This window comes from Pinus tabuliformis, chromosome 6 (assembly GCF_031772625.1).
Source record: "Pinus tabuliformis cultivar Carrire ecotype Pingquan chromosome 6, CPIR1, whole genome shotgun sequence".
In the NCBI taxonomy this organism is placed as follows: domain Eukaryota; kingdom Viridiplantae; phylum Streptophyta; class Pinopsida; order Pinales; family Pinaceae; genus Pinus; species Pinus tabuliformis.
In genome coordinates this window covers 1,842,542,931-1,842,569,396 of record NC_142292.1, presented here as the reverse complement: position 1 = coordinate 1,842,569,396, position 26,466 = coordinate 1,842,542,931, and the positions used below count along the sequence as shown (strand labels likewise).

General features: G+C 39.2%; 1 protein-coding gene across 1 annotated transcript in view; it reads right to left on the bottom strand.

Moving 5' to 3' along the window:
• Positions 1–25,282, bottom strand: part of LOC149266376 (protein RIK-like) — a 55,999-nt gene extending 30,717 nt beyond the window's left edge. The window contains 9 exon segments of the mRNA XM_089430474.1: positions 7,540–7,657; positions 7,745–7,838; positions 8,331–8,417; positions 8,586–8,717; positions 9,634–9,709; positions 9,793–9,827; positions 9,963–10,091; positions 10,589–10,841; positions 25,001–25,282. Of these exon segments, the coding sequence (XP_089286600.1) occupies positions 7,540–7,657; positions 7,745–7,838; positions 8,331–8,417; positions 8,586–8,717; positions 9,634–9,709; positions 9,793–9,827; positions 9,963–10,091; positions 10,589–10,841; positions 25,001–25,095 (1,019 nt within the window). The 5' untranslated portion in view covers positions 25,096–25,282.
• Positions 25,283–26,466: the final 1,184 nt, after the last annotated feature.

The window sequence follows — 26,466 nt, the reverse complement described above, 5'->3', positions numbered from 1 at the left end:
TGCAGGGAGCACTATACCATGTGACCTTCATTAATGACTTTACCAAGAAAACATCAATCTTATTCATGAAGATCAAGGATGAGGTCTTTAGTTAGTTTTGAGAGCTCAAAGCTCAGGGGCAGAATCAGACAAAGAAGAGAATCAAAGACTTGAGGTTAGACAATGGGGGAGAATACACCTCCAATGGCTTCAAGGATTTCTACAAGGAGACAGGGGTCAAGACAAAGTCAACAATCTCATACAACCCCCAACAGAATAAGGTTATTGACCGAAAGAACCAATCCATCATTGGTTCTACCAAGGCTATGATACATGACCAGGATTTGCCTATGTTCCTTTGGGCAAAGGCATGTAACACAACAATATATGTGCAAAACAAGAGTCCTCACAAGATATTGGGGTACAAGTCTCCAAAAGAGGCATTCATTGGGGTGAAGCCAAAGATAAGGCATTTGAGGATCTTTGGTTGTCCAATATACATCCATGTGCCTCTGAAGAAGAGGAGAAAAACTAGAGCTTTCAAGAAAGAAGGCTATATTCGTGGAATATAGGGTGTTAAAACTTAAAACTGGCAACTACAGCGAAATTCCACCTTGGGATAGCTCATTTGATGGAGATGATGATTGCATTAAATTCCTCTTTTCAAGAGGACCAAAATTGATATAAAGATCATCCAATTAGGACACGCAGAAGTGTGTTTTTTAATTTATGCCCACACATGTGCAAATTGTTCAGGTCGACCACATCATCATGTAGGCTCATGAAGCCCAATGGACAGGACTCTTCACCGTTAACAACTCGTATAAATACAATTGCCCTCTTACCTCATTTGGCATCATCATCACTCACATTCTTCTCTATCCTTCTCTCATTGGTTCGTACAACATTGGGCATTCTCTCTCACACATGTGGCATAAGGAGGACAAATTTCTAGACAAAATTACAAGGCCGAAAATTTCAGAGTTTTATGCAATTTGTCCAATGTTGACTTTGACTTTCCAAACAGATCTTGACTTCGATATTCCGAGTAGATTTATGTTTGGGCAAGTCGTACACTTTGGCACAGGAATCGAGGTATTCTAGGCACTTTGACTACAACATAAAATTAGAGGTTGACCACAGATTTCAAGATAAAAGTTTGACCAAGTTTGACCATTGACTTTGTGACTGTTTTGGGCTGATTTTGACCTCCTATTCAAGCTGAGTTTGACTACCTTGGACCGAGCTTCAAAGGAGACATTTTGTTGCTGATTTGACCATTGTTGACTTTCTGGTTAGGGTTGACTGCAGATTTGACAGATTTGACAAGGTTATTTTGACTGTGATTTGGCAAGTCAATTTTGACTTTTTGTACTCTCTCCGCTGAACATTTGATATAATAATAAGAAGATTTGATCAAAGGGTTTTCCCCACATTGGGGTGTTTCCCTGGCATCCGCCAAATCTGGTGTCCTCTTGTCTTGGCTTGTCTTTTGCATTTTGTTTCATGTTCTATCTACTTATATTGTTGATCCAGGCAGAAATTGGTGGCCACCCGCCTATTCCACCTAGACCCCCCAGCCAGTTTCATTTGTTTCCTTAATTGTAGCACAGTTTACTATTTTTGGTTGTTTTTAGGGTCTTGAACTTGTGAAGCCGTTTTGAGGCCCTGAATAACGTTTTCTTGGCAAAATCGCTTTTGCGATTACTATGGCAATCGCGTCAGTAACCGTAGTCCTCAGAGAGATCTTTCCAACAAGGTATCATATGCGTCAAATGGAGATATTATGACCAAGTTACGACCCCAGGAAGTTGGTTGCCCAACTAACCCCAACGGGGCCCATATACTCTTGGTGTTACATCTCCTCGGGTTAGGGTTTTGGTTGCTTAGGGTTTTCTCTTATTATTCAATAATAAAAAGGCGGGCCCATAAACTCTTCGTGTTACATCTCCTCGGTTAGGGTTTTGGTTGTTTAGGATTTTCTCTTATTGTTCAATAATAAAAAGGCCCTTGAGCCTCATTGTAACTCAGTTCAGAGGCATGTAGCCGCCACATCTCTTCTCAGAGATAAGCTACCATCACCCGAACTATCTTATTTCCATTCTGTTTGTAAGCATAGTTCAGTATTTTTCTATTAATGAAATGATGTGTTTTTTTGCTGCATCTTTTTGTTTTTTATTATATCTGTAAGTTGTTGCGTACATGTTTAAGTTCGAATCACTCGACTCCTGTGGGCATGAGACATCAGGGTGGCCGCATCTTTACAAGAGCGATCCAGAATTCGGCAGCATATACCAAACACTCATGCAAGGGAAGCAAGTTCCAAATTTTCCCCTTCAGGATGTAATGTTATGCTACTTGGGACACATATGTGTTCCTTCAAGTGAGCATGCCAAGATGATTTGGGAGGCGCACTACAGTCGAGTCGCTGGACATTTCGGAGTAGAGAAAACAATGGCAGTATTGCAGAAGTATTTTTATTGGCCAAAACTTCATCAGGATGTTGGGAAGTACATTAAATCCTGCACCATGTGCGCCATTGCCAAACCAACCATCAAGAAGCAAGTCCTGTATACTCCTCTACTTACTCCTAGTCGACCTTAGGAATCTGTCTCCATGGATTATATGTCAGGCCTTCCTTCTACTAAGCACGACAACGATTGCGCTTTCGTGGTCGTCGACAGAGTCTCTAAGATGGCCATCATGGCGGCCTACAAGAACAATATCACAGCAGAGGCCACTGCTAAGCTCTTCTTTGAGCGAGTGTGGGTACACTTTGGGATCCCACAGTCCATTATCTCAGATCAAGACAGTGATTCCTGAGTGCATTTTGGTCAAGTCTCTGGTCGATGTTGGATACAAAACTTACTAAGTCCACAGCTTTCCATCCCCAAACTGATGGCTAAACAGAGGTTGTCAACAGGATGATCGTACACATTCTACGCATGTACAACTTGAAGCATCCACACACATGGGATGAAAGTCTCCCCTATGTCCAACACAGCTACAACAAAGCTCTCCATAGCTCAACAGGCCACAGCACCTTTCAGGTAGGGTTGGGATTTCAGCGATTATGCCCCATTGATATGGCCATACCATTTGCAGCGACTCAAGTAGATTCGGCTCACGTGCAGTCCAACGCTGAAAGGGCTAACAGCTTCATTGAGTGCATTCAACACATCCACCAACAAATCCATGATATATTGGACAGAGCCAATGTTAAGTACAAGCAGCGCCATGACCAGCGTCGAGTGTCACACAAGTTCCAAGTGGGTGACAAAGTTTGGCTTCATTTGCAAAAGGAGCGCCTTGTTGGACCCACCACAAGCTTCGCCCGCTTCGATATGGGCCATACACCATCACCAAGGTCGTCGGTGGCAATGCCTTCGAGTTCAGCATTCCACCGTTCCTTGGTTTGCACCCAGTGTTCAATGTAGATCACCTTCGGCCATACTTTCCACCATCGTTGGACACATCTGTCATTGTAAAATAGCTCACACCAACAAAGCTCAACCTGGACTGCATGGAACGGGCCACAACTAATCAAATCATGGACACACAGATCAAGAACACTCGGCAACAAAGGATACAGCTATATCGAGTTGCCAAAGCAGGCCAACTCCTTCACTAGGGCAAGTGGTTCACCAAGGACCAAGTTCAACAGAAATTTCCTCACCTCATGGAGGCTCTGCACGCAATGGGGACTACTGCTTCCTAAGGGGGGAGGAATGATCCAGGTGAATATTGGTGGCCACCCACCTATTCCACCTAGACCCCCAAGTCAGTTTCATATGTTTCCTTAATTGTAGCATAGTTTACTATTTTTGGTAGTTTTTCGGGTCCTAAACATCCGGAGCCATTTTGAGGCCCTAAACGACATTTTTGTTTGCAAAATTGCTTCAACGATTGCTATGGCAATCGCGTCAGCAGTCGTAGTTGTCGAAGAGATATTTCCAACAAGATATCATACGCATCAAACGGAGATAATATGACCAAGTTACAACCCCGGGAAGTTGGTTGCCCAACTAACCCCAATGGGGCCCATAAACTCTTTGTGTTACATCTCCTCGGGTTAGGGTTTTGGTTGTTTGGGGTTTTCTCTTATTGTTCAAAAATAAGAAGGCCCTTGAGCCTCATTGTAACTAAGTTCAGAGGCATGTAGCCGCCACATCTCTTCTCAAAGATAACCTACCATTGTCCGAGCTATCTTATTTCCATTCTGTTTGTAAGCATAGTTCAATATTTTTCTATTAATGAAATAAGTGTTTTTTTGCTGCATGTCTGTGTTTATGATTATATCTGTAAGTTGTTGCATTGTTGTTTAAGTTCAGAACAATTGTCAATGTGATTAATGGTTAATTTGATTGGAAAACTAAATTGAAATTCTCATTGGGTTGTTAAACGAACATTGAAGTAATTGTGCTAAGCATAGAACATATCATTGTTATCTAAAATTAACATAGGTAGACCTCAAAAGCTTATAGTATCCTCATACCAACGCAAAGGAAGATAGTTGTAACAAAAAAGCTAAGTTCGAGGAGAACTTGGCATCTAAAAAGTTTCATGAGCCAACTACAAATGATAGAGGTTGAGGAGCAAGAAGCTCCAAAGGGTGAACAACATTTATAGGTTTCTAGTTCGAGAAGTCAACCTTCAATTGGGGAGGAGGAACCAATAGCTCCTTCAACTTTTGTCAAGAGTCTCAGGTGGTTTACACCAACATTGAAAGATGCTCAAGAGCATGTTGAGGCTCCTACAAACACATTAAGGGAGAGCAGGCCTCTAAAGAAGTTTCCAAACTATGTGGCATTAATGAGTAACATCTTTGAAAAGGCCATAGACCAACAAGTTTGGAGGAATGTCATGGTGAAGGAGGATGCATATTATATTGTGCCAAGACTGAAGGAATAGCTACTTCCAATGAACTCTTCAAAAAGTACATTCTTCGCTAAGGGGGAGTGTTAATGTTTTTAGCATCATGCAGGTGCTTTTGCACAGATCTGAGTGTCTAAACATGTGGAAGTCATCCAAGATCTTCAACCTTAGCAAATCTACTTTAATTGAAGGACTCGTCAGAGTAAAGTGCTTTTTTTATGAGAAATTTGAGTTTAATTTAGTGAAATGCAATGGTTATTTGCTTTAGTGAATTAGATGAATTCTAACCTCATTTTCCAGTGACCCATATACTATGAGATCAAATAACAATATCATTGCCTATATAGAGAGTCTGGAGGATCCCTTCTACCTTCTTCCAAAATCCTAACCAGAGATGCCTAACCCTCTTTGTCAGGGAGATATTTAGACACAAATCTCAGATCCTTCATACCCTGCTTCACTCGAGTACGAACCAAACAATCACATCACACTTTCAGGTTGATTCGGCTAATCAGAGCAACAAGTTACGAGTTGAGCTCTAGGGTATTTCAAATAGTAGAGTAGTGAAACCTCGAGTCTCTCCTCAGTATCCCACTCCCTCTGGGGGGGTCAATTGGTACCCTCAAGACAGTTGTGATGGTGTTGAATAGCATATCAATTCACTCACACCCAAAGCATCAAAGGGTTTAGTACCAAAATATTCCACAAATAGGAACCCAAAATATTCGACAGGTTCTACCCTCGCCCCAATGGAGCAACCAAAGACTTATCTAGAGCTTCTTTCATTTGGATTCAAATGTTAGGAGTATCCCTCGCTCCTACACCCCTCCCCACAGGATCATGCAGCCAGACCCCTCGTTGGATCCAGAGGACTCCCATTAGTGAGCCAACACCACTGTCACGGCGTCGCTCCCCTCGCCATCGGCTATTAGACTGATGCATTCTGAACATCATCAACCTACATCCCTAGACTTATTCACTTAGCCTTCTACATGATCCAATTATATACATGTCGATGAGGTTGCCCTATTATTGTATTCTTCTTTACTTCATTTTATCCTATTTTCTAGGAATAGCATTTGCACTCCTATGTTGTACTTGTATTGGTTGTATCCTTTAGTCCCATTGACCTATTTATGGTCATTTGTGGGACATTAATAAAATTATCTTATCTTATCTTAACCATTGATCTTAAGTAAGTTGAGATCTAATCTTAATTGTCAATCACTTTGGAGATTAGGCTTATGGATTCAATCAACAACTCAAGAAAGGCTAGGTGAAGGAGGAAAACAACAAAAACAATGAGCACAAGACACAATGAGCTAGAGAGGATCTCTGTGACTGGGAGAAAGAGGGCGTTCATCCAATTGTGCAGGGTTTAGAGAAAGACAGAAAGAGGATTTGCAGCAGTGAAAGGAGGAAAACCAGCAGCAAGTAATCAAAGGACAAAGGATTTCTGTAGCAGCAAAGCCCACATGAGCAGCAGAGAAAAAAACCACGTAGGCCCACATGTGTGCAGTGTATGCCGCAGCTTCATGTGGGGGTACATGCAGGGCATACAGCACACAGCCATCTCAAGTACAACCTGTACAGGTCATACAGCAGGCTATACAACAGTCTTTGAGGGTAGATTTGCAGGTTGGAGTTGATCCAGAAAATTCAGAGGGCCATATAGCCCATACAGCGGCCTAGTAAAACTCTCTGAATTGCTGTAGCTTGTATTTTTCTCATTGAGTCGTTTTTCCACTAAGGGAACCCTTGTATGCTGAGACATTTATTAAATGAACAGCATATTTCAAGGGCAGATATTTCTGTATGTGCATCTGTGAAATTAGCTAATTGTGCTTCCGCTGATTTTTATTTTATTTACTGCTATAATCATGCAACCAATCTTCCATTTGAATATTCTTTCCCACCACCTTGGTTGCCAACAATGATGGACCTCCCTGATCTAAGACTCCTCCCAAGATTACACAGCCAAGCCTCCTTAATCTCAGGTATTCTCCAGACAACATTATCAAACCATGCATCGACCCTTCACAATGATTGATGACATGGTTAAGGAGTCACCTTCTCTTCCCTACATTCTATCTAAGGCTTCTAGTTCCACATGCCTTGACATCCTATATAATCACCATGCTTTTTTTTTAACTTATCCTCCTTTTCTATAGTTGATAGAGTAATACTACAAGATATGTTTGCACTGCCACTATGTATTTATCATTTAAACTTGATCTAGTTTTGAGTCCCATTGACCTACTTGTTGTTGTCATTCATTGGACAATAATAAAGTTAACTTATCTTATATCATCGAGTATCTTGCAGTTTCGTCTTTTCAAATTTGAATCACATCTTCAATTAAAATTTCTAACTTACCAAGTTCTTGTAACAGTAAATATCTTCACAGAGATACAGATGTGTGTAATATGTACAATTTAGCAATGTAAAATCTTTCCATTCATAACTGAATTAACCCTCAAAAAAGCCTTCATACCAAGGATTTAATATTACAGTCAAAATACTTCACGTCATAGCATAAAAGAAGCAACAATATGATTGTACATACCGAGATCTAAATAGTATAAAATACACAAAAACACTAGCTGTGATATTCTCTTGATAATGCAGCAGAAGAGTGTTTACAGTCCTAAAGCTTCAAGTACTAAAAGTTTGCTGCACACTTACCTAGATGTCAAAAATTCTGAACGAATGGTTTCCAGTAAATTTTCGGCCAGAGACTTCGCATTCTCAAAGCTCTTGACATTTTCACTTGAGATGTACAAATGCAGCGGTTGCTGTATCTCTGTACAAAAATTATCTTTAATTAATATAGAATTTAGCCCACAACATCACAAAAGAAAAGGATTTTGTTTTTGAGGTAATCCCATACCTTCGCCATGAAGTCCTCCATAATTTCCAGAACCTCTTCCCCTTAGAACAACAGTAGCTCCTGTTTCATTCATAATGTGATTTATATACTGGTCCTGCATGTCCAATCCCAACCACCAACCCAAGCCAGCAACACAAAGAAAGAATCTCTCCCAAAGATGTGATGTTAGGGAAAGCTCTAGGAAAATAAAAATTTCTATCTTAAAACGCACCATTTAATTTCATATGAAAGTTCTAATTTAAGAGTGAATTTGATGAATCATGATTCACGATATGTTGACAAGGAAAATTCATGATTTGTATTATGTTTCATTAGATACCAAATATGAATCTCACAAATGAAATAAAAAACTTCCACCCACAGATACTAAATAATAGCAGGCGAAAGTTGAGAAGTGTCAAAATAATCTCTTCATTGTCTTACAGATGAAACATGTAGAAAAACCAATCAGGTTGAGACTAAAAGGTATGATGGTTGACTCAACCCAAAAAAAAGATATACATTCATATGATGCATGCACTGTTGCTGTTTCAAGTTTGTACATAATTTATATCAAACAAGAGGATTAGCAAACGTTGTAGCTTACATTTGGTCCACGAATGTGGCTGACAAGATTTAAGGTCGGCTCAGCCTCAAGACCCACATAAACAGCTGCGTTGAACGGTGGACCTGCCTGTCATGAAAGTGAATTGTTGGAAAAAAGGAACTTGATTCAATTGCTGGTCAGGTAGACCCAATTAAAGACTCGTGAATAAATTAACAGCATTGCAAGAAGGAAAAGAGAACTAAGTGATGCTTGCAACCTCCTCTACTTCAGGATTCTTTGAAAAAACCTCCTTACCAGCCCACCAGATGATGGGAGTACAGAGAATGGGTTTGAGGCTGATTGTATTTGCCGGCCTTGTTTCATTATTTCCTCAACCATGATAGCTGCTAGATCAACAGCTTTGATGCGCTCCGCTGTGTCTTTCAGCTGCATGGATAAAGAATTAAGCATCAGAAGATATATAACAGCATTAGCATTTTGAATTTTCAGCCAAATAAAGGTAAGTCAAAGTGCACCAAAAATTGTCAAAGTAAAAACACTTCACAAGGTAGTGACAACATATTGCACAATTACCAAACTACAATAAGCACAAAGATATGCAATCTTTAAAAATACAGGCATTGGAATTCAACACGTAGTGACAAGGTACAAGAGGTAACATTGTCTGAAGAAATACAGAAAAGAGTGTGACCCAATTTATAATATGAAATGGTGAAGAAAAAATACACCAACGCATGCATCGAAGTTTTATGAAAAACCTAATAAACTTCACAAGTCAAATTTGCACATGATACTAATTGGAATTCTGCAGAAAACATATAAAATTTATAACTGGGTACATTATGGACTAAATTCATAGCTTCTTGCAATTGATACATTTTGGAACAGGTGTACCCCAACTGAAGCATCAGACATATATGATTAGTTACATACCTTCGAAAGTTAAGCTTTACAAGTTCCTTGTATGGTTGGGGGATGATTTTGTATGCCACTGTTAAAACTAATGTTCAATTATGAACACTTAGAGGGTTGGATCAGGTTTTTTGCGTTTTCCAGGTTTTATCTATCAGCAGAGATTTTATATTTTTATTTCAATGGATGTAATCTTGTTTTACTACTTCAGAAGCTCAATATCATGTTTAGATATAATAACATGATCTGAGGAACAATAACATTTTTTCCTGAATTGATTAGGACAGCAATGGGAGAGTCATGGCACTTACATGAGCTCCAATAGACATATGAACTTTGAAGATAAAAAGGCTCTACATTTATATTTGTTTCTGGTGTTGTAGTGTTAATATAATTGTTGTAGGGATTATGATGAGTACACTGCACTTACATGAGCTCCTGCAGATATATGAAGATAGAGAGGCTTTTCATTTTCAGCAGGCCCATTTGGTGGACAGTATCTACCCCTGCAGCATTAAAATTTAGATAAGAATCTCAAATTTATATTAAGAATCTTCACTGGAAAACATGTCAATTTTAGTATTCTCACCTTGTTATAACAACAGCACCAGTCTTTGCTTGAATCTGTAACAAAAATATGTTGACAATGTCATTCAAATAATAACAATCATAAATGTCATGTACAATCTATCAAAATAAAGGCCATATACCAAAGTCATTAAAAGTAAATCTAAGAAAAAAGAGAATGAAAAAGCTTACATCTTCTTGTGTTTGACGTTTTGTCAGCTTGTATCGCACAGTAGGATCTGCATCATTTATAACAATTTCTCTAGCAATTAACTCATCCTGAATCTTTGATTGTGGCAACAATCCTTTTGTTGCCAAATCCTTCACCCACACAAGTTAAAATATGTTGAGAAAATAAAAAATGACATTGCAATTAAAGAAAATCAGAAACATTTAAAAGTCTATTTGCATAATTTTTTAAAAAGGAAAACCTCAGCATGAACAAAGTTGCAACTTTCTAAGGCCATATATATATATATATATTTATATATATATATATATATATATATATATTGTCAACTCCAATCCAATAACACAACATCTAAAGTCACCTCTTAAGAAAACATAAACTGGAGGTCAAGAGACAGCAAGAAGTAGTAATGCAGCACAATGGATCACAAAGCTGCACACCTCTAATAAATTGAGATTCAAATATATCCAGTACCATAATAATGAGCCTTAACAATACAAGTCAAAGATACATGAATTAACTTCAAATGTTATTCACAATACAAAGTCATAATTCAAACACCACCCCAAAAATTATCTCATCATCAATTCATCAATTTTAGAAACCATTTCTTCTAAACCCATATTACCTGATTGATTTTCTGTACAATTGCCACTGCATTCTGCTAAACTACCGAAGATGTTATTGTTGATGAAACCTGGGGTGTTGACATGAAAGAAGACTGCATGGCAGCTGATGGAATCCCCCCAACAAGTGGAGACACCATGCCTGGGAGTCCAATTCCAGGCAAAGCTCCAGCCCCAACAAATGGTAGCATTGCTGGGACAGCTAATCCAGCAGATATCAGTGATTCTGCTGGCTGGTCCCATTTTCTCTTCTTCCTGCAATATTACACCCACTCAGCATTTAAATAGCATATACAGCAAACCATTAACTATAATTGGTTCTACTACAAGCAGCAAAACATGGTGTCTTCATGGTGGAGAAAATAAAGTTGTCCTATGAGATATTCTTGAGAGTTGGATGTATAAAGTTAGATTAATCTCAATCTTTACAAAAGAAACTAAATAGACCTTAATAGCATTCCAACTAAGACAAAATACATCAGGAGGAAAAAATGCAACATTATCCTCCTCAGAAAGAAAGAGCTAATAAGAAATTTAATCATCAGCAAAGCCCTGACCACAAGGTTTCAAACAATGGATAGCTATTCTGCCAAGGATTGAAAACATGCTTGATTTGTTGTCTAAGAAATTTACAAGGAGATGTTTATATGAAGCAACATTACAAGGTTCAAAAAGTTTGGTGAGTCAAGTGGAGCATGTTCAGAAAAGTTCAAGATTTTGAAAGAACTTCACAAGATTTGAATAAAGGTTTCAGAAATATGGAACAAATAAAATGATATAAATTTTACATATATGAACACACCAAAACAGTCATTCCAAAAAGAGATACATAACTCTCAATAACATCATAGCATTAGCCATAGTTTATAGTTTAAACTAAGAGTTAACCCCAAGGGTTAGCTCAATTGATCAAGGTCCCGTTGCTAAAGCATCTTGCTATACTAATGCAAGCCTATACTAATTTGGGTTAATTTGGGGCTAAGCATAGGGCACAGAAGTAACTCAAAGCTTATTAGGCACCCACATTCTCACTACAGCTAGGGAGGTCAACATCATATGCTTACAAATTTTTGAAATCTAGCATAGATCCTTCTTAACCTCGAATCTATTATGAACCATGAGGGTTAATAATAAAAACAAGTGATAACCTCTCAACACTAATAGATCCAAAAATGGATCTATACTAGTTTATCTTTACGCTAGCATTTCTTTTACATTAGAGACTGGGCATCAACTTTTTTGGTTTTAATTTATTCCACCCACACTTCCTCCCAAAAAAGGGAAAAAAAGGGGTGATTGACCTTCCTAAACCCTAATCCTAACCTATTTATAAACAACCACCACTTTTAGTTTGCATCACAGCCTTTTCGCTTCTCATAGAACATTTGTGAACTTATGAAAACTTTGTAGTTATGGCAAATACTTGAGAGTTTTTAACTGGAGCTCTTCTAATGCCAATCGGGAGCTCTGATTTGGAATGCTTCTTGACTGATTGGGATACAGAATGCTTCTTGAACGTAATGAGCTAGGTTAATTCTGCCCTAGGTTTCTCCAGTCACTAGGGTTTACAGATCTTATTCCCTCATCTACTATCATAAAAGTATCCTCTAATTGACAGTACAAATTTCTCAATAATACAGTAAGTAATAAGAACTTCATATAATAGACAATGTAATGAAGACGCCCAACAAACTCCAATTCAAATCACATAACAAATTTAGTCCTCAAGGAAACAGTAAACCCAGTGTTGTGAATATCCACAGATATACAAGCAATACAGTTTGTACACAGCAATAGAAACCCAAGTTAATTCGACACAGAGAATATTCTAATCAGACAATTGATCACAGTTTGGAGATCTTCTGCAACGTCCGTATAAAATATACTGCACTAGATGCTACCATCACAAGGACCTGATTCACTTCTGTGATGATTGCAGTCTTCTTGAGAGGGATTCAGTGCCTTCCCTGTGGCAGGGCCAAACTACACAGTCACAGATGGACTCTCACATACACTCCAAACTCACTCCAGAATTCGTTCCACTGACCTGCGTAGAAAGCTAAACTTCGTTCCAGATGGACCTCCTCTTATCCTCGCATTTGACCCAGAGACAATACAGGATGATGCCTGATCCTACAGAATACGTTTTTCTCCACGTCGGATGGCTCCTCTCCGACTAACCTTTCCGCCACTTTAGTCTGTCACAGGATCCTCGATTAATCTATTCCGCAACCTCAAACTGTCAAAGGGACCCACGCTGCCACAAAATATCTCATTCTCTCCCTTGTAAGATTATACGAGACAGAGCCAGTGCCTACCTGTGGCTACGTGATGGTTACTCGTTGAATGAGAGTAGACTCTCATTATGGTAGCGAAACTTCCCGTCTTAGCCCTTCCACCACCTCAAGCTGTTACATAAACTGTGCTTCCATTAGGAAGAACTCGTTGTTGATCCACGTATGGTGATTCGTAACAAAGCCAACACATATTTTCTACTGATCTGTGGTTTCCTTACAGCACAGTCATAAGGTAATCCGCTATAGCTAAATACGGCCTGTTGTCCCAAGCAGGCCATGAAGTCACCCTAGATGCCAATTGCGACTATGATCAGAGCTGGCACTGGTGGGTTAGAGCATCTAAATTTCCATGTTTCCATAGATATGAATTTTCCGATCTTAAGTACCAAAACCAGGTTGGCAAGTAAGCTACATAAAATGGACTTTTGGCAGTTCCGTAACAGACCTGGTTGACCCAGAAAATACCCATAGAGGACTTCACTCTTGTGTACCCAGACAGGTTTGTATGGTTCTGCTAGTTAAGAAGAAATTGTTGTGCCAGAACAAGATAAAAGACAAAAAGATAAAAGAATTTTATCAACTAGGGTAGAATCTTTCACCACTGAAATTGATAGGAGAAAGGGGTCTTCAAACCCTCAGAGCTAATGCTCAAGAAACAAAAATGATCCACAATGATGATCCCAAAATCAATTCAATCTTCTATATTTATAGATTTTCCTAGAGGGGTCTCTTCTTCTTAATTGATTGAGTAAATTTAACTCCAAACCCCAATTTTGGGTTTCTTTGCCCAGTGGCCCCAAAATTTGCCCAGAATTGAAATTTTTGGGGTTTCCCCTTTATTGAGGACTGTAGCCTACAGGGATTGATAGGCTATTTCGTCTTTTTTGACACTTAATTTTGCGGGAACATTACAGTCCCCCCTCCTTCCCGACATTGCTTGTCCTCAAGCAATGACATGTTCGTTGCAGCTTCTTCAATTCCTTCCATCAGAGCTTGTTCCCTGGATTTCTTTGTCCCTTCTATTTCTTTATCAACAATTCCATATTTTCTTCAAACAAGGGCAATATTTTCTTCGCTAGTTCATTGGCTTTTGCCTCCTTCCGTAGTTCAGGAAAGAGCTTGTCTTGAGTTGTCTCTTTGCATGATCCATGATCCATTTTTGTCCTTGAGCCTTGGCCTGTACAAGCCAGTTTCAAATTAACACCTGCCTCTGATGGATTTCCAATGTCCATTTCAAAAGGATTGCTTTTTCTAAACGGATTTCTGCCAAATGTGCCCTCAAAATCAGTCGTATTCTCCCATCTCACCCAATAAAGAGGCTTGACAGAAAATACATTAACACTTCTTTCAACATATGGAGGGAAGGTCAAATTATCGGATATATCAATCTTCTCCAGCTCTGAAGACAAATCAAAATTTAAGGTGCTTTCTGGCTTGGCTTCTATATCTACACCATTTGAAGTGCCTTTTGGAGAAGTGGTTGTATCTTCCAACTTCCCGTCATCCCTTAACACAATTTCATCATTACCGCTGCTGCTACCACCACTATTAGTTGATGTTATTGTGTTGTTTGCTAAGAGCATGAATTCCTTCACGAGCATGTTTGAATGCTTGTTCTCATAAAGCATACTTTCACACGGCTGACCATCCTCGTCTAGAACAAACACAAGCTTAGAGCTAGCTAGCCTCAAAGCCCCTTTCTCAAACTTGTTCTCTCTGCCCTACCTAGCAATTTTATGCAGATTATAAACACCTGCAACAATGTCTTGCCGGTCAAATAGTCCATGTAGTTCTACGTAGCACTTCCCACTGCCATTAGTTTTACTATAGTCAAAGATGCCATCTATAATTTCCTGTGCTTGGATAGGAAAGCTTGTAGCACGAACCAATTATTGTCAGCCCAATCCAATGATCCAGAACATCCCCTAAACGATGAATATCCCACATCACTGAGAAGGTTAGTCTATCAATTCCTAGGTTCAATGAGCACAGTTCTTCACAAAGAATGCGAGGCAACATTAGTAGCATGTGCTGGATAAGATAAAAACTTGTAGAACGGTCTTGTGCCTCTCTATCCAACATAGTCTCAGGATGGACAAAGTAGGAAACATTTGCAATATGGACTCCCACTCTCATGACACCATTCCCTAGGTTTTTAATTGGCAATGCATCTTCTAGATCCTTTGCAGCTGAGGGATCAATTGACAATATGCAAAAATTTCCCATATCTCTCCTCACTTTAAACTCCTCAATAGGTATTTTCCATGGAACCTCCAGTAGACAAGTCAGCACCTCAAATGGAGAAATAGCATTGTGAATTGTGTGCTCAAACAAAATCGCTGTAGTTTGTACTTTAATTTCTCCACCTTGTCCCAGATTATGCTTAGCAAATATAAGAGGAAGGTAACTCTCTGGTCTCCATACCTCATTCGAAGCAGCTACCACTCGTTTTCTAGTGTGGGGTCACATTTTTGCAACCGGTTCTTTAACTTGCCTGGTAAAATGTTCATCAGGATCGTCATTTTTAGAAATCCGGAATTTGTAGGCACCAACTTGATAGAACTTCCCCCATTGTGTGATGTCGCCCTTTTGCAACTACTCTGTGGCATTTTCTCATTTCTGGAGCATCCTCCCCTTGGTCCTTCCTTATATGCAAGCGACCTTTTAGCTTCAAGAAAACCAATTATTGCCTCACAACGTAAATATTTCTTTAATGATGCATGTTACCACTCAAACTAGCAGGGGACCTAAAGGGAAAATGCTAGACCAAGGGCGACATATGGAAACTTAGCCCACTGTCACCTCAGCTAAGGTTCCCTTCTATTTACAAACTTTCACCGATGGGAGGAGACCCGATATATTATGGAGAACGATGAAGGATAAGTCAATGAGATGATGGGGGTGACCCTAATAATCCCTAACCTGGGAGAGTTAGAAAGATAAGGCTTGCTTGCTTTCTAAGCAAGGTACAATGTCTTCTAGGGAAAGGGAGTATTTAAGGGTTAGGTTTATGAGATATGACTTACAGAGGAACTTCCCAATCCCTAAAATCCTTATTGTAATTGGTATCCCAGATGGTTCTTGAAGAATTGTCTTTTCAAAGGAACGGGACCAAGTGGACCCAGTCTAAGGTATGAAGAATGAGTATAACAACCAATGACGTTCTTACCTTAGACAAGGTGGGGAAAGGATCAAAGAAAAAAATTTCACTTGAAAGTGTCGATTTGATCCTATGAGGTGCTAGCCTTGGGGATGCTAAGGCAAAGTTTGATCCCGGAGCTAGGGCTTGGCTTTTCTCCCAACTCCACCATCGAAATGGCTTCAAAATTGGAGGAGACCTTGAGGAAACACCAGCGCAAGAGACCCTGAGAGAGCAAATTTTTTGGAGGGCTAGCTTGTCAAGAAATTATGCCCTATGTGCCCCAACTTGGCTAGACCTGAACGAAGGTGAAAGGATATGATTTTTGGTGACCACTTCTTGGTAGATCAATGCCTTAGTCTTGGGAGAATGGAGTCTATGATAAAATATGAGTATGATTCTTGATTCTTAGTCAAGAAGGCCTCAAAACCACTTCGCTAGCCTTCTAGGTCAAGGAGAAGCAATCATGCAACTTTTATACTTCAATGTGCATAGGAGATGGCTTATCAAGGTCGAATTCTTTGATAGAATTACCCCTAGGAGATTTTGTTCAGATTACATGGCCCATATATTGAGAGATGCTATAATAGAGACAAAATTCCATAATTTTAAGCAGTAAATGCATGCAGCAATTAGCCCTACAAATAGCGAAAATCTCAATCCAATGTATATGACAAAGTAAGACAGGAATAACATTAAAATCATGTAGTTACATGTAACAGAGTATATCCAACCATCCACAATTGACAAAAGAGAAGCTCTAAGATAAGATAGACCAATATCCACACAACAAAATTCATCCATAAAGCTCCAATTCATCCTTTAGAAAAAGTGTGAAATTCTGAAGAGAGAAAAGATCCAATCCAAAGTGATGATCAAATAATGAACTCATCTCACTTGTATTTGTACATAAATTAGGAGTTCGAATTAGACTCCTTGACCTGCATAAGCCCCAAAAATAAAAATAATGTTTTAATAATTCAACTTTTGGTGACAAGCCCACCAAACTAGCTCATAAATGAAAGAGTAAGCCTCTTCAGAAGTCAAATAATAAGCTATGTGTGTCGTAGGGCCCTCTAAGAGGCCTAATGGGGTCCATGGATGCCACAATGAAGAATAAGACCCTCAAAAGCAGTGGACAAAGGGTTGACTCTTTGTAATAACCTGTGGTGCTCCAAATAACATGTGGGGGCACACAAGTGTCCTCATGGGTCTCCAAACAAATCGAAGATGCATGTAGATCGCGTGCAAGGGCTAGGATGATGGTGTAGGTGATGCCACATCATCGTGCAAGTCTCGGATCATCTGCCAAGTGTATGGTGCACATCTGGCTGGGCATTATGGATCAGGTGCATCTTCCTCATCCAATAAGTGAGCCACGAGCAATCACTAAATAGCTATGGAGATCCATGGAGTGTTGTCTGTTGTGGAGACCCATGGCTCTCAACACACACCCTAAATGTGCCAATGTAGAGCCCTCTGGAGAATTAGGACCCCGTATAAGGAGACCAAATGCAAGATGGAGAGCATCTGCAATCCTACATAAGATCTAATGCGTCCCCTAGCCTTCCAGTACAACAAGTCATTAAAGAAATCGAGTAAATGAGCTTACCAATCATGAACCATAGGTGGGGATTTCATAATGGTCTGCCCTTCCATAATCGGCTTCGAGATGTGCCAATGTCTCCTAAACTCCAAATGGGGTTAACCACGAATCCTATTAGGTGGTTTCCACTTCTAAAGGGGATAATATATTCAAGGTACATCCTTCAAAAGGTGGTGGCATGTGACAGATAGGTGAATGAAGTAGGGGATGAGAAGGGGCAGCCCTGGGTCACATGCTGGGGTGCAAGGATAGTTAATAAGAGGGAAGCCCACACTTGTGTTTACAATGTATAGGAAGGAGCAATCATGGTACATGAGGTGCCCCAACCTTGATTTTTTCACCTTTCTTTATATTCTTGTTGTATTTTTATGATTTTCTTTGATTAACTTGTCGAGGCTAACGAGGTAAGAGCATGATGTATAAGATATAACAATGAATACCCCCTTTAAAGGTAGGGCAGTTCATTGCCCACTAGGTGTTGGGACAATCATGGGTTCCTATATGATGAAGGAGGTTCATAGAACCTATATGAACCAGGGTGATGGCCATGAGGATGGGATAGAGCTCATGTATTGGCTTTTTCCCATGTGCTAAATGTGTTTGTCCTGACCATATTTTGTAGTACATTTTCCTGTTGAATGTGGCCAAATAGGCTTTTATCTTTCCTTTTAGCTGCATCAACCTCCGGGCTTCATTCCAGGCCATGACCCAAGGCATGCGTAAGGGGAAGGGGTAAGCTAACCCTATGTGGACCCAGTGGAGGAATGTGAACCCAGGTGGGAGATATGACGAATCAGGTAATAATGAGTGGAAATAGGGAAATATAGGCAGATGAGAGAGCGGGACCACGCAACCAACATCGGGGTTTCCCATGAAATACCATCCCTAAAGCCAAATGGTCAGTAAAAGAGATCCCACGGGACTAGGATGCAAGGTTAATATCCAAAAGGGGGCTAGGGGACAAGGGCACAAACCTAACCCATTCTTTTCGTCGAATCCTACCATTAATCCATGCCCAAAAGTGTCCATGATAAGCAAACTACAATACTCAAATACCAAATGACAAGGCATGCCTTTAGGTTCAGGAGGCCCACCTTCAAACATACGATCATGGCAGATGGGTGAGGAACCACATGGCTGGCTCAAGTGGCGGAGAAAAGGCATAATGAGCTAGCTGGTGGCTACAAGGGGTTGTTGGCTATCAGCTGAAGACCATCTTTGAGAAAAAATTTCTCCTAGGGATGTCACCCACAAAATGGTGGGTAAAAATGCCTAGAACTCCATCAGTTGGTCGTTTACTTGGTAGTGAGTTCCCATACGAAGCGACAGTTGATAGTGCCTCTTGTTGATCATAATTATACCTAACTTTAGATTACTCACCGCTTGACAAATACTACTCAACAATTTGATACGAAGTAGCATCACATAATGTACTAGTTGTTGCTTCATTAGCACATGCACTCTTGTTAATACAGAAAGCAATATGGTCAATACCCGACCCAGCATTTTGATCACTTGCATTTGAATTATTGTTCATTAGCACCTCGGGACAGGGAGGTTTTTTCAAACTATCTACCTTCCATTTGCCTTTTAAAGATTCCCTGATTTCTAGAAACATGTTGGAAAGCCCCAGAATCTGAATCATGTTTTTGCTTGTTTGAAGCACAATCCAGTTTGGCCCAAGGAGATACTAGTTCATGTTTATAATCAAGGTGTGTTTTGTCCTTTCCCAACTCTGCGGGATCTTTCTGAGCGAGATGCCCAATGATATCATACCTAAGCACTCGTCAATCTTAGAGGCAACTTGTCCATCAGTGTCTTTCGCAAGATCTGTACCACTTTCTCCTTCAAAATGTTCATCCAAGCCCATATCATTTTCACATTCAAGGGGTGCACTAGCTGTGGCAGCTAAGGTTAGCATTCCATCTTCCAGTTGATGGCTGGACAATCCATCATGATCATTATCTATAGAATAGGATGCTTCAGTCACAGGACCTACTGACTTCAAATCTTCATTGTCATTGTTGGTAATACTGTTGAGTGCTGGTTGCAGAGCAGTTTGTTCATTTAATGACTTCTCTAAACCTATAGCTTTAATACTCACAGAATTCAAGGAATCATCCACTAAATATCTCCAACCTTCATTCTTTTCCTTCTTTTTAGGGGGATACAGTCACGTCCATGCTTTTGCCACTATCTTAGTATCTCTCTTACTCTACTTGTTTTTCCTACAGCTAGCCAAAAAATCGTTTGCATTTTGTTGTGTGCTAAGGGATTCTTTGGATGTTGCAGCCTTTTTGTTAATTTTTTCTAATTCCTCAAGAGCCCTTTTGTTCCAATATTGCAATCAATTAATGGTTTGTGCTTGCTACTCTTCTAACTTCCGCCAAGACTCTACTTCCTCCTTGCTCATTATTGTTTCCCATGGCCCCATCTTTAAACACCCTCCAGGCTGGCAGGAGAGCCAACTCTAATACCACTATAATGACCTAGGTTAATTTTGCCCCATGTTTCACTAGTCACTAAGGTTTACTGATCTTTTTCCCTCATCTACTATCATAAAAGTATCCTCTATTTGAGAGTACAATTTTCTCAATAATACAATAGGTAATCAAAATTTCATATAACAAACAACGTAATGAAGATGTCCAACAAACTCCAAATCGATCACATAACAAATTCAATCCTCAAGAAACCAATAAACCCACAGTATTGTGAATATCCAAAGATATACAAGCAATACAATTTCTACGCAGCAATGGAAGCCCAAGTTAATTTGGCACACAATATTCAAATCAAACAATTGATCACAGTTTGGATATCTTTTGCAATGTTTGTAATATGTATGAAATAGATTGCCCTGGATGCTACTCACAACGACCTAATTCACTTTTGTGATGATTGCGATCATGTTGAGAGGGTTTCGGTGTCTTTCCTATGGCAAGACCGAACTACAGAGTCACAGAGGGACTCTCGCATAAGCTCCAAACTCGCTCCAGAAGTAGTTCCACTAACCTGCATAGAGAGTTATACTTCACTTCAAACGGACCTCCTCTTGCCCTCGCATTCGACCCAGGGACTATACAAGAGGACGTCTGATCCTACAGAATATGTTCTCTCCACATCAGATGGCTCCTCTCCGACTAACCTTTCCATCACTTTAGTTTATCACAGGGTTCTCAATTAATACATTCCGCAGCTGCAAACTGTCACAGGGACCCACGCTGCCACAAAATATCTCGTCGTTTCCCTTGTAAGATTATACGTGATAAAGCCAGTGCCTACTCGTGGATACGTGATGTTTACTCGTTGAATGAGAATAGACTCTTGTTACAGTGGTGAAGCTTCTTGTCTTATCCCTTCCAGTGCCTCAAGTTGCTACGTAAATCGTGCTTCCATTAAGAATAACCTGTTGTTGATCCATGTATGGTGATTCGTAATAGAGCCAACACCTATTTTCTACTTATCTGCGGCTTCCTTACAGCACAGTCAATAAGGTAATCTGCTATAGCTAAATACAACCCGTTGTTGCGGCTATGATCAAAGTTTGTGTTGATGGGCCAGAGCGTCTAAATCTCCACAATGCCATAGATATGAATTTTCCCTTCAAAGTGTCAAAACTAGGATGGCAAGTAATCTACAGAAAATAGACTTTTCATTGTTTCGTAACAGAGCTACTTGACTCAAAGAACCCACAAAGGACTTCGATCTTGTGTAGCCAAACAGGTCTATATGTTTCTACTAGTTAAGAAGAAATTGTTGTGCCAGAACAAGAAAATAGCAAAAAGATAAAAGAATTTTATCAACTAGGGTGGAATCTTTCACCACCAAAATTGATAGGAGAAAGGGGTCTTCAAACCCTCAGAGCTAATGCTCAAGAAACAAATAAGATGATCCACAATGATGATCCCAAAATCAATTCAGCCTTCTATATTTATAGATTTTCCTAGAGCGGTCTCTTCTTCTTAATTGATTGAGTAAATTTAACTCCAAACCCCAATTTAGGTTCATTTGTCTAGAAGTGGAATTTTTGGGGTTTTATTGAGAACTGTAGCCTACAAAGATTGATAGGCTATTTCGTCCTTTTTTGACACTTAATTTTGCAGGAACATTACATTGAATTGATTGAAGCTGATCTTGGGCTTAATTTAAGGTGCTTGTTAAAGCGAATTTGAGCTATTCTTGGGCTTATTTGAATGTGTTCCTCAGTAGATCAAGTGTTGAGGCTGATTTGGAGTGCTAATTCACAGATTCAAATTTGCTTTTGGACTTCCATCGCTGGAGTGTTAGTTTAGCTGTTGGTAGCTTAAAAACCTTTCTTGTTCCAGCAGAGTACTGTACAGTAGTACAGAAACCATCATTTCAGCAGTCCATATAGAAGTTACAAAGGCACACTAGCAATTATAGAAGAGATAGAGAGATGGGGCGTATGCATTGTTTTGGCATGCACACACCATCCTTTGTCAATTTCCAGTTTATATGTTTTCCTAAATCAGCAGTTCAGTCCTAATTCAGAATTTTTGCTTTGATTAGTTTTGCATGCACTGTTAAAGGGAACAGTTCCCTGGACACTCATGTATGAGAATTTCAATCTAAGCTAAGCAAGGCACCCAGATTCAGTTTATAAAGGAAAAGCATGCCACACCACTTTCCGGTTTGTCAGTAGTTTCGGGCTGTAGCTTTAGCTTTCTGTTTTTCACATTTAATAGAAAATCTGATGCTGTTTTGAGTGTTCAGACTAGCATGCTGGCTATTTTAATTATAAGCAGTATGTTTTTGTAGATTAAAGTAATCTGCAGCAGAACTTTGATTGGTGTTTCCAGATTTAATAATCTGTAGTTTTAAGATAGATTCTAGAGTGCATATTCTGCTCACCATGGTACCCATGCAGAGAAAGTGGAGGATTTAGGCACATACTTTTTTCTAAGAAACTAATCACACTCCACCCTTACACACTGAACTCTGAAGTGAAGAATGGGAGCACTGGTACAATGCCAGCCCTTGCAGAGCACTCCCCCTTCTTCCTTGGAATGTCAAATGGGAGGTGTATCAAACAACAGAGGCAGAAACAGCTTGTAACCCCAAGGACCCAATGGGGATTGATCCCAAGCCATCTATGGGCCCCACACAAGAGCATCTATCAATTAGGCTAACCCTTGGGGCTTCCAGACTGGATTATTATGTGGATGCAATGTTGTGAATTTGTAAAATGATTGTTCACTGTGGTGTGATCATTTTTGGACACTTTTGGACTCTCAACATTAAAGGCAAAAGATCCTCAATGTTCATGTATTTTCTATCATAATGTTTATGATGTATATCTCAAAACACATATCTCAATGTAATTATGGTGGATTATATACATGAGAAAACTTTTCGTATTTGGCGTACAGCCTTGGATTTAAATTGATATACATGAACATGTGTCGGTAGGTGTCCTTTCATCCAACATAGATAAAAATGTTCAAGACTTCAAAGAATCCAAGGTAAAAGGATTCTACATGTCTAGATATCTGATAGATGCAGTCCATCAGGCTGTGGTATAGCAGCAACTCGGGCAGTTGTGTGGATGTCCTAAGTTCAAACCCTGGTAGGAATCTCCCACCCCGCTTGGTGCATGCCAGCTGCGGCATTTGTGGTCAGGTTGTAAATATTAACAAGGGCCATCATGTTGAACTAGTGACCTTTTCTCAATCCATTGTGAGCGGTGCTCACCATATTAAATGTAACAGCACGTTGGCAAAATAAGAACCTACTCTGGGCATAAATATAATATATTTGTAAATGGATGGGCTGATAACTTTCCATTCTTTTTATGAAGGGGCAGGAAAAATAATTTATGTGTGGATGGGTGTGTTTGTCGGTCAAGTAACATTAATACCAATATTTTGACCAATTTCAGTCCTGTTCGTGATTTTCTGGTCTACCAGTTCCAGTCCACTATCCTTCTTGATAACTATGATTGGTGCAATCACAGTCTACCCATTTGTGATTTCAATCCAGCGCTCACGATAAAGTTTATATATTTATAATTTTATAGGTTGTGCTCACATTATAGTTTATATATTTATAGGTCGTGCTCACATTATAGTTTATATATTTAAAGATCAACCAAAAGGAAATCTTGCTTGTTCAAGTGACCCAGGGGATTTTCAGAATCACTTCCAAACACTCATAGGTGTCTGACAGATGACCGCAATTATTTTAAAAGCAATCATTTTTTATAAGGCTATAGAGAGGTGTCTGATACTGCAATCATTTTAATACTTATGGCACATGAGTGTGCACGCGGATTCACAAGTCCGGTTTGACATCTCAATTATGTCACAAGGTCAAAATCCAAGGGGTGGGTCAGATTGTTCCCTTAAGGAGGGAGCCTCATACACCAACTCTGGCATGCTGGCTACAGAAGTAACCTAAGAAAAAATGCCTTAACCCTTGATCCTTGTTATGAAGCAGTATTTTGCAGACACTTGAGAGCAACAATATAATGCTTTGCGAATTCAAAACACATTTTCTAGATAATTGTGAAAACCAGTGTTACTATTGTGGGGGTTTGAAGATGGTGATGAACATATATTGCTTCTGAAGTTCGAACTAGCAATATGGATGGTGATGAACATATATTGCTTCTGAAGTTTGAACTAGCAATATGGATGGTGATGAACATATATTGCTTCTGAAGTTTGAACTAGCAATATGCTGATATATAAGGGAATTTTCTAGGTCGGAGTGTCCCGGTAACGAAGGGTGTCTCATACACCAACCAACTATGGTGTGCTGGCTACGGACAACCTAAAAAATGCTTTCACCCTTGATCATTATTATCACGAAGTACTTCAACTAAAAAATGCCTTCACCCTTGATCATTATTATCACGAAGTACTTTACAGACACTTGGGAACAACAGTATATTACCTTGTGGGATTGAAAAGACATTTTCTAGATACTAGTGAAAATCATTTTTACTATTTAGGAGGTTTAAAGATGGTATGGCCATTTATTGTTTCTCAACAAACAACATGCTAATGTGTAAGGGATTTTTCAGAAAACTTCTGGCAATGGCTACTTAGTAAATGTTTTCTTTTCTGACGGTCACCCTGCAAATTAAACAAATGATCCCGTCGCAAAAGGAGATCGACCTGGCAAAGATTCATACACATCAAACTTCCATAAAATGCTCAACCCATCGAAAAAGGGAGAACGAACGACCTCAGTGAAAACCCTAAATTTATTTGTTTTAACTCAGAAAACCCTAAATTTAATTTAAAGAACTCGGCAAAACCTTGTTATTTTTCTAAATGGAATAAATGGACCCGTATAGAGGAGAGGAAAACCTTGTAACGAATGAGGAATGAGATCAAAATGGTACCTTTGTCTGACCGTCGTGGTGGCCCCGGGATTCGAACCCGCGTCCGGCATGACCTTAGAATCCTCTATAACTTTCGCGGACATATCATCTGTCATACTGTGAATCTTGTGGACCTGAAAGTTGCAATGTAGAAGGAAAACAACAAGAGCGCCTTCGAGATTTTGTTCAGTGAGCGAAGGGAAAATGGCGAGGTAGTGTCCGCCCACGAATCGATATAGGGATCTCGTGTATATGAGGTGCCATTAATTATTCATTACACCTTAATAAATAGATACATGTAAGTGAGTATTTTTGGCCCCTATCCATATTTAATAGGAACTATTTCGAACTCACCTCTTATTCGTATATATTTCGGTAAGTTCTCACACCTTACCCTTCACCATTTGTATAGAAAGGAGCCTTATGAGGAGCTTGATGGGCTTGCCATCCAATGGTTAAGTCCCACTCAAAGACAATGGGAATGGGAATGGGAATGGGAATGGGAATGGGAATATATTTCGGTAAGTTCTTACACCTTGCCCTTCACCATTTAAATAGAAAGAAGCCTTATGAGGAGTTTGATTAGCTTGCCATCCAATGGTTAGGTCTCAGTGAAATACAGCTTGATTGGCTTGCCATCCAATGGTTAGGTCTCAGTGAAATACAATGGGAATGGGAATGGGAATGGAGGTGATATTTTTACTCGAAAAACAATGGAATTTTTTATACAATTTTGATAAAAATTTAGCAATTGTTTTTGGAAATTCATGTTATATCGTTTAAGTTTCATGATTTTGGATGATTCAAGGGTTTTTTATGGTGTTAAATCCATTTCCACTATCAAAAAACTAAACTAAACATTTCTTCAATCAGATTTTTGAAAGAAAAAAATGGCTAGATTTCGACAATAAATGACCACCTGGATAAAATTATGGCCTTGATAAACAACACATGTTTTATCTAAAAAAACATTAAGTATTATATACATTAATTTGTTTGATTAGATTATGGTTATTGTTAATTGTGTTTTAATTGTTTGTGTAAAGTATTTTGTATTTTAGAATGTGACATTTTTCCTTTGATGTGACCACTCAATGAAAAGTGCCCTTTATGAAGTTTAAAAAATATGTCAATTTCTAAGATCATACATTCATAGCATGCTTTAGCTATCTACGTATAATTATTATTATTATGGAAGCATGATCTTCCTACTTATTGCATCGAGAGGTGTTCTCAAATCCAGTGTGGAAGAGATTTTGTCTTGTCTTGTTATGTAAACATTTTGACTTTGTCAAATTATATACAAATTGTAATAGCCCTCGTGAAAATTTCATTTAATAAAAGTAAGAAATAATAACCACGGATGAATGGGACACTTATTCCACACTGAATGTTGGGCAAGACATTCTACGGGGTGTTCATTTGGTTGTTAACAGCTAAGGAAATTGGCAAAGGCAACGGCTAAAGCTTTGGAAAGGCAAAATGGC